Source organism: Onychomys torridus, chromosome 16 (genome assembly GCF_903995425.1).
Source record: "Onychomys torridus chromosome 16, mOncTor1.1, whole genome shotgun sequence".
Lineage (NCBI taxonomy): Eukaryota > Metazoa > Chordata > Mammalia > Rodentia > Cricetidae > Onychomys > Onychomys torridus.
In genome coordinates this window covers 60,662,374-60,674,873 of record NC_050458.1, presented here as the reverse complement: position 1 = coordinate 60,674,873, position 12,500 = coordinate 60,662,374, and the positions used below count along the sequence as shown (strand labels likewise).

The window sequence follows — 12,500 nt, the reverse complement described above, 5'->3', positions numbered from 1 at the left end:
AATTATAAAAAAAGTAATATAAAGAAAAATGGTAAGATCATTCATTATTAAAATAAAAGCAAAATTCTTTCAGAACTATGCCTTATTTGCATATTAAAGCCAGTTTTTATATTTTTATCTTTCCTTTTAACTCATCATAAGCCTTAAGAATTTCCCACATCATGGCATATTTCATGAGCATACTTTTGCAAGGATGTACAGTATTCCATTGTCTGGCTAAGTCTGAAGTAGGAAGGACATTTTTGGCTGTGGTGTTCATGTGGGTATAGGTCTATGTGTGTGCACATGTGTTATAAAATGAGATAATGTCTATGATGAAATCTTACCTCTCCATAAGATTTCCCCTTGTCATAAGACAAGATCTTGCTATGGGGCCCGGTCTGACTTGGAACTATCCTGCCTTGGCTCTGTGAATTACTAGGATTACGGATCAGGGCAACCACGCTGGACTTTGATAGAGTTCTTGATGAACAGTTTCTAAAAGCTACTAAGGTAGAACACCCAAAGTCTTTCTGAGTGTGCCTTAATACACACAGTCAATCTGCTTTCTAGGAAAGACAGAGTAACAACATCATCTGGTCCCGGTGGGAGAGGCTGACACTGCAGCCTGGCAACCTCAACACGGGGTCTCCAAGGAGGCTGAAAGGAAAAGCTCGTCATGACGTGCACTGATCCTCCTGGGGTCAGGACATTTCCCATACAGGCCACTGTGTCACTCTTGGTTGGTGCACACGAATGTATGCTGTCAGCTGCTGCGGGGCTGCCATGGCTGTCTCACAGCTGACTGGGGTTCTGTCCTAAAGGTATTCGTCCTTGCGTCTCTCTGTGTGTCTGTATTTTTCTGTTATTTTATTTATGTTCAGTGTATTGAAATCTTTACTTTTCTCTGAATGTATACTTTTGGTCTTCCACTGCTAGCGAAGCTTTAGAAAGCCATTTTAGACCTACAGACCGCATTCATTCACATTTACTTCTAGTTTATGGCTTACAGTTTAAAAAAGTATTTTGGAATTTATTACAGCACGTGGTTCAAAGTACAACCCTGACCTTTCCTTTCCCCAACAGCTAGCAAGCATCCCCACTGTTTATTAACTCAATCTGGACCTATAACCCTGCCTTTCGTGTGCATTAAATCACAAGACCAGAGCTTGGATCTGGCTGTCACAGCCCATTCTTTAATCGGTTTATTCTTGAGCCCAACAAAGCTCTCATTAAACTGTGTTAATAATATCCTTTAATTAATAATAAACCAGAACTATTTTGTAAGTCTGGTGTTTTTAGCAATGTCTTTATTTATTTATTTTTTTCTCCCCCACCTAAAATCAGTTTTTGAAGTTCCTTTTCTTTTCTTTAGTTCTTATGCCTTCTCCTTTGGCATATCTTTTTGTTATGAAAATTCCTACAATTTTTAATTTTAGTTATTGCTGTCACAATTTCTTAGAGTTCCTACTACCTCCCACTTGGTTTCTTTCGGTAGCACAGAAACTCCTGACCTTTTGACAGGAATGGAGTAGAAGGGACAAAAAGCCACAGAGGACAGACAGGAAGGTGTTCCGACCTGGCAATACTCCATGTGGCAGCCAGGGAGCACTCAGGAGCCATCTCCCTATATGACACCTATCTATATGAGACCACATAGGTACCTGGCTTGCACTTTCCTTAATATTTTAAATGAGATACTAAAGAAACGTAATAAAAAAGTCAGTTAAGCATAAGCTTGTGACAGTTTCCTACCCAGAATAAGACAGCGCTCGCACACAGGGTGATCCGGATACACTTCCCACAGGTAGTGAACGGGATGCGCTCCTCCTCCTGATGAAGAAAAACAGCCTGTCAAGGGGGCAATGCTAAGGAAGCTGTGGATATCTCTGGATGTGTCAACAGGTCTTAGACTCAGCTAACCACCACCAAAACCCCAGTTTGCACGCATACTGTTCTCACTCACAGCCAAGCAGTTAATGATCTCAGACACCAGGCCAAGCACAGCATTTGTTTGTTTGCTTATTTATTTATTTTGGTATTGGGTATTGAGTTCAGGAACTCACTTGGCATGTGGTTTTTGGTAAAGCTTTATGTGTTAACGCGGTGTAACCATGAATTTTTGGAGCGTTTCCATTTTATAGTTTATTAAGAGAAGGAAACAAGACTCCTCCTGATTTATCTGGAATAACAGCCAGAGGGTAACACCAGGTATGAACCTTGGCTGGCATCCAGTCTGTGCCAGGTCGTCTCCTGAGTTTTACACGCAGCAAACTCCATCAATGCTCATGACAGGAACACGGAAACATTCTATCACTCCATTTTACAGAGGAGGAAACGGAGGCACAGATCCAGGATCCCCCCCCCAGCCCATAAGCTGCTGTCATGCCTGCAACCGTCAGCAATATACGACTCCCCTCTCTAACCCAGGGAGGCTGCCCGAGGCAACACGGTGACCCGGGAAATGAAGGAAGGTGAGATTTCATTGGGAAGTTTTAGCAAGCAGCATTTCACTGAGGATTTAAGTCACGAGTTGGCAATTTTAAATGACCAGGCCGTTTCTCTCTGCTTTGGCTCTCCCTAGGCTTTGTCACTGCTGGAGTTTCAGCTTTCATACTGAAATATCCACTCACAGGCACTGCTCTGTCCGCTCCAGCAAGCAGCAGTCATTACTCAGAACGGGGATTCCCTGCATCCCAAGAGACAAATGCCACCTGCTAATGCTATTTATTAAATGAGGATGCTCAAGTGTCCCCCCCCCCCCAGCTCCCCGCCCCAGCACCCACATTCTGAAAATCTGGGGGCTGATTTAGAAACCTACAGTTGGGGGTATTCCTCAGACACTTGGCAAAAGAATTTCCCTTCCAGGAGCTACTCATTTTCAAAACTCTGTTCCCACACTGGTGACTAAGGGTAGCTCTGAATTCCCTGTGTTGACAGAAATCCGGTGGAAGACTCAGAGATCAGCTCTTGGGGGTTGGGGATGAACAGGGAGCTGTGCAGCATTATTTCTTCTGTCTTTGCAGCAGTAGTTGTAGGAAATACCCCCACTCATGCAGCCCTGGCACGTGGCAGGATTGCAATATGCGTTCCCCTCCTTCAACCCCTTCTGACTTCAGATTAAGAGTCACGGTAATTTTTGTGCACCTCCCAACCAAAAGGAAGGCCAGTGACTGGGACTGAGCACCAGAGAGAGGGGCAGCTAGCTCAGGATGTAAAATGACTGCAAGGAAGATGCCTGTGACAACCGAGACACCTGCAAATGCCAACGCATCTTTCCTTACGCAACTGTGCCATTCTTGCTGTCTCTAAAATAAATGCATTTTTTACCATAATTGCAAGAGAGGGGCCATAGTGGTCTCCGCATCCACTTTCCTAAGCTGTGCTCAGAACACATCTGGGATACTCAGCACCTTAGAGATGCCATAGTGGGCTCAGCCATCTGCCCTGTTCACCTTATGATGGCTCAGTGGATTGTGTTGCAAACCATTTCAGAGAAAGCACTGCACTCAGTCACTATACTGAGAACATGCAGGGGTTGCAGCGCACTGCATCACCTTCCTGAAAACCCTGCTGGGTGAGCACTGCACTGCATCACCTTGCTGAGAACCTGCAGGGAGAGCACTGCACTGCATCACCTTGCTGAGAACCTGCAGGGAGAGCACTGCACTGCATCACCTTGCTGAGAACCTGCAGGGACAGACAGCACACACTGCAGCAGAACAGACATGTACCTGAGTGATCTCATTTATCACCACGTGATTACACTGGGCTTCATACTCTGGCCGGGGCTGTTCCTCATGCTGTAGCTCAACAGTGTCCCATTCATACTCAAGCTCTGCCTGGCGCCGCTTCCAAAACTCCAAAAACAGCGTCACTGACAAGAGAGAAGAGGACAGCTTGGCTCTTTGAGGCCGGTGTCAGAACGCCATGCCGGGAATTACCACTCCCATTCTTGTGGTGAGTGCAAGCTATTTATAGATTTAAGTAACATTTAAAAGGCAGAAAGTGTTGTTTTCTTTAAATGAAAATGTTGGCAATTTACAAATACCGTGAAACATGATGGTGGGGGGGGGCAATGGGAATGATCAGAAGGCAAGAATATGTGTCGGACACAAAGCTTGCAACCCACGCTTCTCTAACTGAACACACAAGGAATTCACTATTCAAGAGCAGCCCGTGCTTCAGCCTTCCCCACATCCTCATTTGTCACCTTCCTCCCTCCCTCTGGGACTGGAATGGAAAGGAACAGTTACTTTATTGCCTTCTAAATAAGCCAAGACAGTATCTTTATGTGGAAAACTGGTCTACTTCTGAATTTTGTACAATTATGAAAAAAACTTAGGCATCATTATTTTTCATAATCTGTAACTCAAAAGAGCTAAAAATGTTAAGTGTTAATGGAAGATGCAGCTTCCCTAGGCTCTTTTAATTAGCCTACTGTCTTTAACCCTTCTTAAAAACTCTGAAATTACTGCAGTTCCATTCACAATTACTATTCCAGTGTCCGCTGCATACTGAGAAGAAGAAAGAGAGACTCCTAGATGCGTGGGAATGACAGGTACAGGAGACAGAAGAACAGACCTTTCTGGACACACAACAGACACATCCAACAGTCCATTGGTTCTCAACCTGTGTGTGGGACCCTCACAGGAGTCACATATCAGATAGCCTGCATATCAGATCATCACATTGTGATTCGTCAACAGTGCCACACTTAGGGTTATGAAGTAGCAAAGAGAATAATGTTAGGGTTGGGGGTCATCACAACATGAGGAACTATTAAAGGGTCGCGCGGTGTTAGAAAGGTTGAGAACCCCTGCAAGAGACGCTTCAGGGACAAGCCTTCCAGAAGAGGGGGCCACGGGGGTGTCTTGGGACAGCTGAGACCATCAGGTAGAGGAGGAAGGCGGCAGGTGAAAAGCTTAGCTTCCTCGGGGAGCTGCCCATGAGGAATCAAGGAGGCCCGGGCACTAGGTGCTTTCTATTCTGACGCTGACTGAAGGGTTATGATGAGTAAGAGGGGACAAGTGACAGACCTGCAGGAGGGCATCTTACAAGGGGTACTAGGAGCCTTGAAAGGATCTAGAGGTTTGATACAGTTGGGAGGAGCACTGAACACGGTCTAGTAAGAACATGGGTGCAGGAAGACCTACATGCACATACCAGATACCCGGCGAGAGGAATGTTGCAGTGGACAGAATTGATACAGTTGTAACAAAGGGGCTAGAAGAGATCAGGAATGCAGGCCAGGTTTTGGGTTGAGCAGTGTAGTAGAGGATCACATCTCAAAGGGAAGACTCTGGGCCAGTGTGGTGCTTTGAATGAGAATGAATCCCCCCCCCCCCCACCTATATCTGAATACTTTGTTCCGAGTTGGTGGAACTATTTGGGGAGGATTAGGAGGTGTGGCCTCGTTAGAAGAGGTTGTGACACTGGGACAAGATTTGGGGTTTCAAAAGCCCAGGCCATTTGTAAGCTCTCTCTCTCTCTCTCTCTCTGCCTCGAGTGTGGATCAAGATGTGAGCCCCACCATGACAGACTCTTCACCCTCTGGAATGGTGAGCCCAATTAAACATTCTTTTATAAGTTGTGTTTTATCATGGCAACAGAACAGTAACTAAGACCGTCAGTGACAATTTGTGTCTTGGGGCAGGTGTCCAGAGTACTGGAAGGGCCAGCCAAGTCAGGAGTCAGTTTTCAGTGTCAGCTGGGGTCTGACTAGGAGCGGATGGGGTCACAAAATGAGGGGTCTACAGGGTTCCGTCTCACCTGGATGTTTATTAAACACTCAAATGTCTGCATTTAAACAAAACGCTTTCCTGTTGTTATTGATGCTACACAGATTAAAAAGGATGAACAGCACCGAGTTTCTGTGCAGAACTTTCACGTTAAGGTTGTATCGTTTCCATTATCACAGAGAACCTGCTATGATCACTACAGTGAAATATACTTAAGGGCTTTTCAATCCTATGGAAGTGTATAAAGAACCAAGCTCACTGGTACTCCCATGCTGCTCCCCCCTCCCCCTACTCACGCCCTCCTACCCCCCCACCCCCACCCCCGCCCCCCCAGGCAGGATCCCAGCTGTGGGAATTGTTGTAGCACAGGGGTAGGCAAGCACTCCTCACCTACAAACCACGCTGAGTGCTGACTTTGGAATATTTTAGATTTTGTATTTTCAGTTTAAAGATGTTCCTGTGATAGTGTATTTCAAGGGGAGAAGGAAGAGGAAGAAGTAGAGGAGGAGGGAGGAGGGGGAGAAGAGGGGAGAAGAGGAAACGACTCTGAGTTCTGACTCTGAGTTCTGAAACACTTGTGGTCCTGAGCATTTGGGATAACGGACACCGAAACTGTGATGGCTTCCAATGACTCACGACCTCTGCCCCTGGGTAGTCCCCTCCACCTCATCCCCTCGTTGCTCAGGCTCAGCTGCCTGACTTGCTGCAGCTGACGGGGCAGGAACAAACCATGCAACAACAGGCCCAATGCCACGGCTGCACCTGCGGGTACATCTTGCCTGGCAAGTTGGTACCCAGGGCACAAAAGTGGCATGACTTTTGTAGGGTAACCAGTTGGTTTTTGCTTGGATTTGGGGTCTGTTTCACAGGAAAGATTTCAGGCCTGGTACTATAAACCTGTTCAAAAGCCCACGGCTGGAGAGGGCATAGGCCCTAGGGTGGGATCTACTATTGCTAAATCGTTATGCTGCCAAGCTGTCTTCTAAGCATCTAGTTTAAACCCACAGATCTGGGCTGCTCTCAGCCTCAGCAGAGAAGCTTTTCCTTGTGCTGAGCATCAGGTAAGGAACACTTCTAACAGGTCAAAGTGCTGAGACTAAGTAATCCCGAACGCTTAGCCCTCAATGGGACATCTTTTATCAGACCCCTGCTGAGGTCCAGGGAACACTGCAGAAGAGGAGGTAAAAAGAATTTAATAGCCAGAGGAGCGGGAAGAGTGCCATGAAATCCTGTCTTCTGGGAGAGACGAAGTTATTGCCCTCATAGACTCATAGCAGCTATGTGTTACCTGCAGGAGACCTGCACAAAATAAGCCAGTCTGATTACCACACAGACTGTGGGTGAGCCTCCAAGACCATGCCCCTAACGGAGGGGCTGTTGGCATGCAGTAGCTGCTTGGGGAAGGAGAATCAGTAGAAGGGTGGCCAGAGGTAGGTTGTCCATGTTCCGTGGATGGTGGCACACCCAGGTTGTACTAACTGGACTTAGTGGGTTATTTTAGAAAAGAAGAGGGGTCCATGGAGTTGAGAGAGGATCTGGGGGGAACCGGAGAGGGGAAGTGGGGAATGGATAGGATCATATTTCACTGTAGAGACATATGAAATTCTTAAAGGATCAACATCAATACCTTTTAATGTTCGACACATTGGGGCTTGTGTTCCCCTGCTTCCTTTTGTAGCTCTGAAGCCCCATAAAGAATCCTAGGCTAGACCATTTGAGGGTGAGCGACCCTAGGGAACAAGCCAGGCTTCCTCCTGCCAGATCACCTCTCTACAGTGAAGCCAGTGGCTTGCCACAGAGATCAGCTGAGCCAGGAGGCAGGAGGCCATGCGTGACTCAGGGAATAGAGAAGAATAATAAAACGGGAAACCAGGTGTGTTGGCGAAGCCATGGCCTCTGGAGGTAGGTTCCCATACAGGAAAATCTAATGACATCTAGAAATGAAGCTCTGGGGGAGCTGGCGCTCAGCCAGGATGCCATCCTAAAAGTGGGCGAGTTTAATAGCTCACACAAAATTGCACCAACCCCATCAGACTGAGAGAAAAGTGAAAAGGAACTTACCCCACACTCCCATAAACACAGCAAAGACCAGGGTTCCAAAACTGTCAAAGATGCACAGTTTCTGGAAAACAGAGCAACGGCACGTAAATAAATGAATTCTTCACTTATCAGAACTCAGCAAATACAGAACGCTCCGTGCGCTCTGCAACCTGTGTGTTCGCTAGGCCCAGTGCTGGCTTAGCAACCATGACACGTACGAGGAGGCCGTGCTCACAGATGGAATTTCTCGCATTTTAAAAGCAAACAGCTTTCGCTGCCTGAGCCCGAGTGCATTTTCTAGTGGAATCTTTCCCACACCGCGATAAAGCAATAGGCGCATCTGCTAAGATTGCAGGCCGTTAAAGCATCTTTTATGAGCTGTCAGAGTGACGTGAAGGACGGAGCCAGCGGCTCTAAGAACCGAGTGCCCTCTAAGCAACTTTATGATTTGCTTCTTACCATTGTCTCATTCCCCTCGGAGGATACATTCCAGAAATACTTCTTTTCTTATTATTAAAAAGAAAAAATACAAAGCTGAGTTTATGTGGTGATGGCTTCCCTCCAGGAGCGCCCTGCTTCCTCCAATCCAAGGACAGCTTCGCTCCTGTCACTGTCAGGCTTCCAGTGGGATAAAGGCTATGCAGGCACGTCTATCTATGTCTGCAGCATTATTATGTAGGACTACCTATATAATAATTACCATAGAGGATGACCCTCTCACTGCCGCCAAACTTGATCTCTTTGCTGATCTATATACATGTCTTTACGACTTCCTGGAAAAACTTTCAGTTGGTTACCAACTTTCATTAGTGAGCATCTAAAAACTTCCTTAAGAGAGAACCCACAAAGCTCATGGAAAAGTGGGAGACCTGTACTCTGCATGCTTTATAGGTGGCCACATGGAAAGTAAAGGAGGGTGGGGGCAAAGGTTCCAAGTGAACAAGGAAACTTTTACAGTGATAACACATTCAAAGCTGTTTCTAAGTAGGGAGTGGACTTTGCTTTACATAGGTTTTGTGTGTGTGTGTGTGTGTGTGTGTGTGTGTGTTTGCCTTTTATACTCAAAGTGACGTCATTTTCATGCATGCACAATCATTGGTTATTTTCATAAGACCCAATCTAGTTAGTTATGTCCTCCTCTACCTGGCTTCTGAAAGAGATCTATGTCCCTTCAACCATACATGTGGACCTTGATCAAACAGCATGATTCTAAATGGTCTCATGAAACAATTCCTAAAAACAAACAAGCAAACACCCCTTCAGCTCCAGGAAGAGGGACTTGTCACGCCTAGCTGTCCTGGGGAATAGAGCTGAGGCCTGTGCCCCACAAATGATGCTTTTGTATCTTTTATCTTTGCCTTTTAGAAAAACCACCTGCTCTGAGATGTCTTTCAACATGATGGCCTGCCCTTTATTGCAAATAACTGCACACAAAGAGCCATGAAAGTATTCCAAATGTGTAATCTTCTCAAGACCCCGTCCAATGCCACTCCCATTTTGGAATTGGTGCAGGTCATGCCAACTGTCTAGTGCCCAAGGAGGGATATGCATGGTACCCCAGGGCAGGTGTAGACATAAAGGAAGCTGCCATGCTAGTCACATATGTGAGAATCACGGACACAGGAAAAGAAGTAGACATTTGGCCTTTCTGCTTTGTTCCACGACAGCTACCGCAATAGGAGCAGGGGAGATGATAAGGGACATGCTTGGTTAGCAGCCTAACTTAGCTTGATTGGCAGCTGGCACAGTGGGCCAGATGCTATAGTAAGAACAGCCCCAAGTCAGCATTTTGTTGGAGTCATGTCAGTTAGTGAACATCTCTTTAAACGAGACGCAGAAATTAGTGAGTCAATGTACTGAAGATGGAAGACGTAAGAAACTCCTCTTTCCCACCCCATCCCTTACCCCCTTTTCCCTCAGATACTTGTCTTGGTCTCCTTCCCTTTTTGTCTATGGCTCCTACAGGTTCAAGAACTCCTCTAGGGAAAACAACAGAACTAAAGACCTCCTGGCACCCCCGGATGATGAAAGACACTTGAAAGTTCTGAGCTAAGGTGGGGTAAAAGGGGTCCCAGGAGTGAAAGGGAGAGTGAGGAGGGGAGGGAGGAAGAAAGGACATCTTCAGAAGGGACCTTCCACTGTGGCTTCCTGGGAGCACGACCACTGCACCTGCCCCAGGGCCAGAGCCTCCGGGAATGCACTAACAAGTGTCTTTTAATTTATCAGTCAAAAACCAGCAGTTCCCCTGAGTCTCTGTGTAATCTTAAACACACAGTCTACTACTCCATAGTTCAAGCATGGCCTTGGCTCAAGGGGCAGGCAGTTACATCTTTTTAAATCTATAAATTAAGTGCAGAAATTAATAAGGGTGACAATGTGCCACAATCATCGTAAGTAGCAGTGGGACAAGTTTCTCAAACACAAATCTGGATTTCGGGGTTGTGTGCCCAGTGATACCAGCCAGTGAGGAACGTGGCATGGCCATGGCGAGCAGCATAGATCTGCTACAGCTCCTGTCCCTGCCAGTTTCTAGGTGTGTGAGCATAACAGACCGCTTAGTCTCTCAGGGCCTCAGTGCTTCATCTTGTAGAATGAGAGAATGATCCTGCTTACATCCCAGGTACTATGCATCAAAAGTGAGGTTATTAGTATAGTATAAAACAGGCCTAGCAAGATGGCCCAGTAGGGTAGAGGTGCTTTGCTACACAAACCTGGTAACTTGGAACTCCCAAAAAAGTGACGAGAGAACCAATTCCAAAAAACTGTCCTCTTTAATGCTTGCTTGTGCATGCATGCACGCACGCACATGCGCAAGTGCATGAGAGCACACACAATGACTAATAGCATTAAGGTATGAAGATCAGTACTCTAGCACTACTCCTAAAAAGGTAGACTTTCATGGAATAGGTCAGAAAGTTCCAGGGCCACAGAATTATTCCTAGCCTCCTATGGCAGGACAAGAGGACAGAGAAGATTCACATCAGAGACCATTACAGTCAAGAGAAGCCAGGCTGTTTTCCTCCCTGCCGAGGAAAAGCATCTGTGATGTAGTCAGAATGACTCATTTTACAGGTTGAAAGCTGAGGACCCAAGCGATCAGGCTGTCTGTTAAGCTCACTGCCCCTCGGTACACTCCCTCCAACCTCACTGCTCAGCTTAAGCTTCCTGGGTCTTAAGAGCTCACCCCACTGGCCAGCAATTGGGGTATCATGTGTGTCTTGTCTTGCAAGGATGTTTTGAGGAAAGCATCTTTTCTCGATCACTGAGATACAAACCCTTCCTTCTGTATTAACAGAAACAGTCTTAACTGACCTGCAGGGTCTTTAAAAATCCAAGCATAGTTTCCACATGCATTGAAAGGGGGAAAATACAAACTGCATGATTACAAACTTCAGGCTCCATTAGCACACATGTATAAGCACAAATTTTAGGTTTTTTTTACTCACTTGAATCAAGGCAAATACTTGCAATAGTAAACCCAGGGCTGAGGCTACTGCTCAGTGGTAGGGCAACCTCCAACCCTGAGGAAACTAAAATTCTGTTCAAAATTAGCTGAGTTTGGGACTTTTGTTGGATCAACTGAGATCCTTCAGTAGGTTCAAACCCACCTGTCCTTACTTTCCCTGAGCTGTAACCTTCAATTTATTACCTGTAAATGTACCATAAGCATGTGCACTGTCCACTACCTTTCAGTGTGTAGGAGGGTTACTCAAGAAATTCCTTTCTAAATTCCTCAGCAGGGGAATCATTTGTATATTGTGATTTATGTGATTACTTTATGTAAACATCTAGAACAGCAAAAGTTACCTTCGAGGATTCACAGGTGATATTCAGCCTCCAGAATGGACATAGCCTGTCACACTGGGGACACATCAGGATCTGGCCGCCGATATCGGGATCACAGACCTCTTTGCTAGCAAAAGAGAAATAAAGCAACTTAAAAACCTTAGCAAAAGGCTTTTGTTTTCAAGCCTCATAATAAAATCCAGGTCCATCTATGACAAGCAACAGAACCGAATCCCACAAAACAGGATCACAGGTGACAGTCCTTGTTCTGATGAAGGTTACCACACAGAAGCCATAAATAGCATACAGAACAGTAAATGGTCTACTTCTTTTCTTTAAAAAAAATATATTTTACATATTTCAAAAAAAGTCTTTTTCTTTTTGTTTTGTTTTTCGAGACAGGTTTTCTCTGTGTAGATTTGTGCCTTTCCTGGAACTCACTCTGTAGACCAGGCTGGCCTTGAACTCACAGAGATCTGCCTGGATCTGCCTCCTGAGTACTGGGATTAAAGGTGTGCACCACCACTACCCGACTTATTTAAAAAAAACTTAACCTTTATTTTTTATTTATCTGTATAGGTGTTTGCCAGCATATATATCTATGCACCATGGGCATAGAGCCATGAGAGAACACTGGATTCCCTGGCATCGGAGTTATAGATGGTTGTGAGCCAGCAAGGGAATAGAACCTAGGTCTTCTGGAAGAGCAGTTGGTGCTCTTAACCACTTAGGCACCTCTCTGGCCCGTAATATTTTAATATAATCTATTTTATTAATTCTTCGAGAATTTCATACAATGCCCAAATCTGCTCTTAACTCGGGGATATGACAAAGGGCCGTCCTTCATAACTGCTTTGGCTAGAGGTCTCTGAATCATGGAGAGCCCAGAGAAGCAAGGCTGTGAGGGCTGGGGGAAGAGAAACCTGCTGCCTCCACATACCACCCAGGAACCTG

The 12,500-nt window shown here is 45.8% G+C and overlaps 1 protein-coding gene across 2 annotated transcripts in view; it reads right to left on the bottom strand.

The window, feature by feature from the left end:
* Positions 1–12,500, bottom strand: part of Ano6 (anoctamin 6) — a 177,135-nt gene that overhangs the window by 28,910 nt on the left and 135,725 nt on the right. For both annotated transcript variants that reach the window (XM_036208650.1, XM_036208651.1), the window contains 4 exons: positions 11,568–11,673; positions 7,782–7,842; positions 3,714–3,856; positions 1,735–1,812 (listed from right to left, as the gene is read on the bottom strand). In XM_036208650.1, coding sequence (XP_036064543.1) covers positions 1,735–1,812; positions 3,714–3,856; positions 7,782–7,842; positions 11,568–11,673 — 388 coding nt within the window. The remainder of the gene's footprint in view (positions 1–1,734; positions 1,813–3,713; positions 3,857–7,781; positions 7,843–11,567; positions 11,674–12,500) is intronic.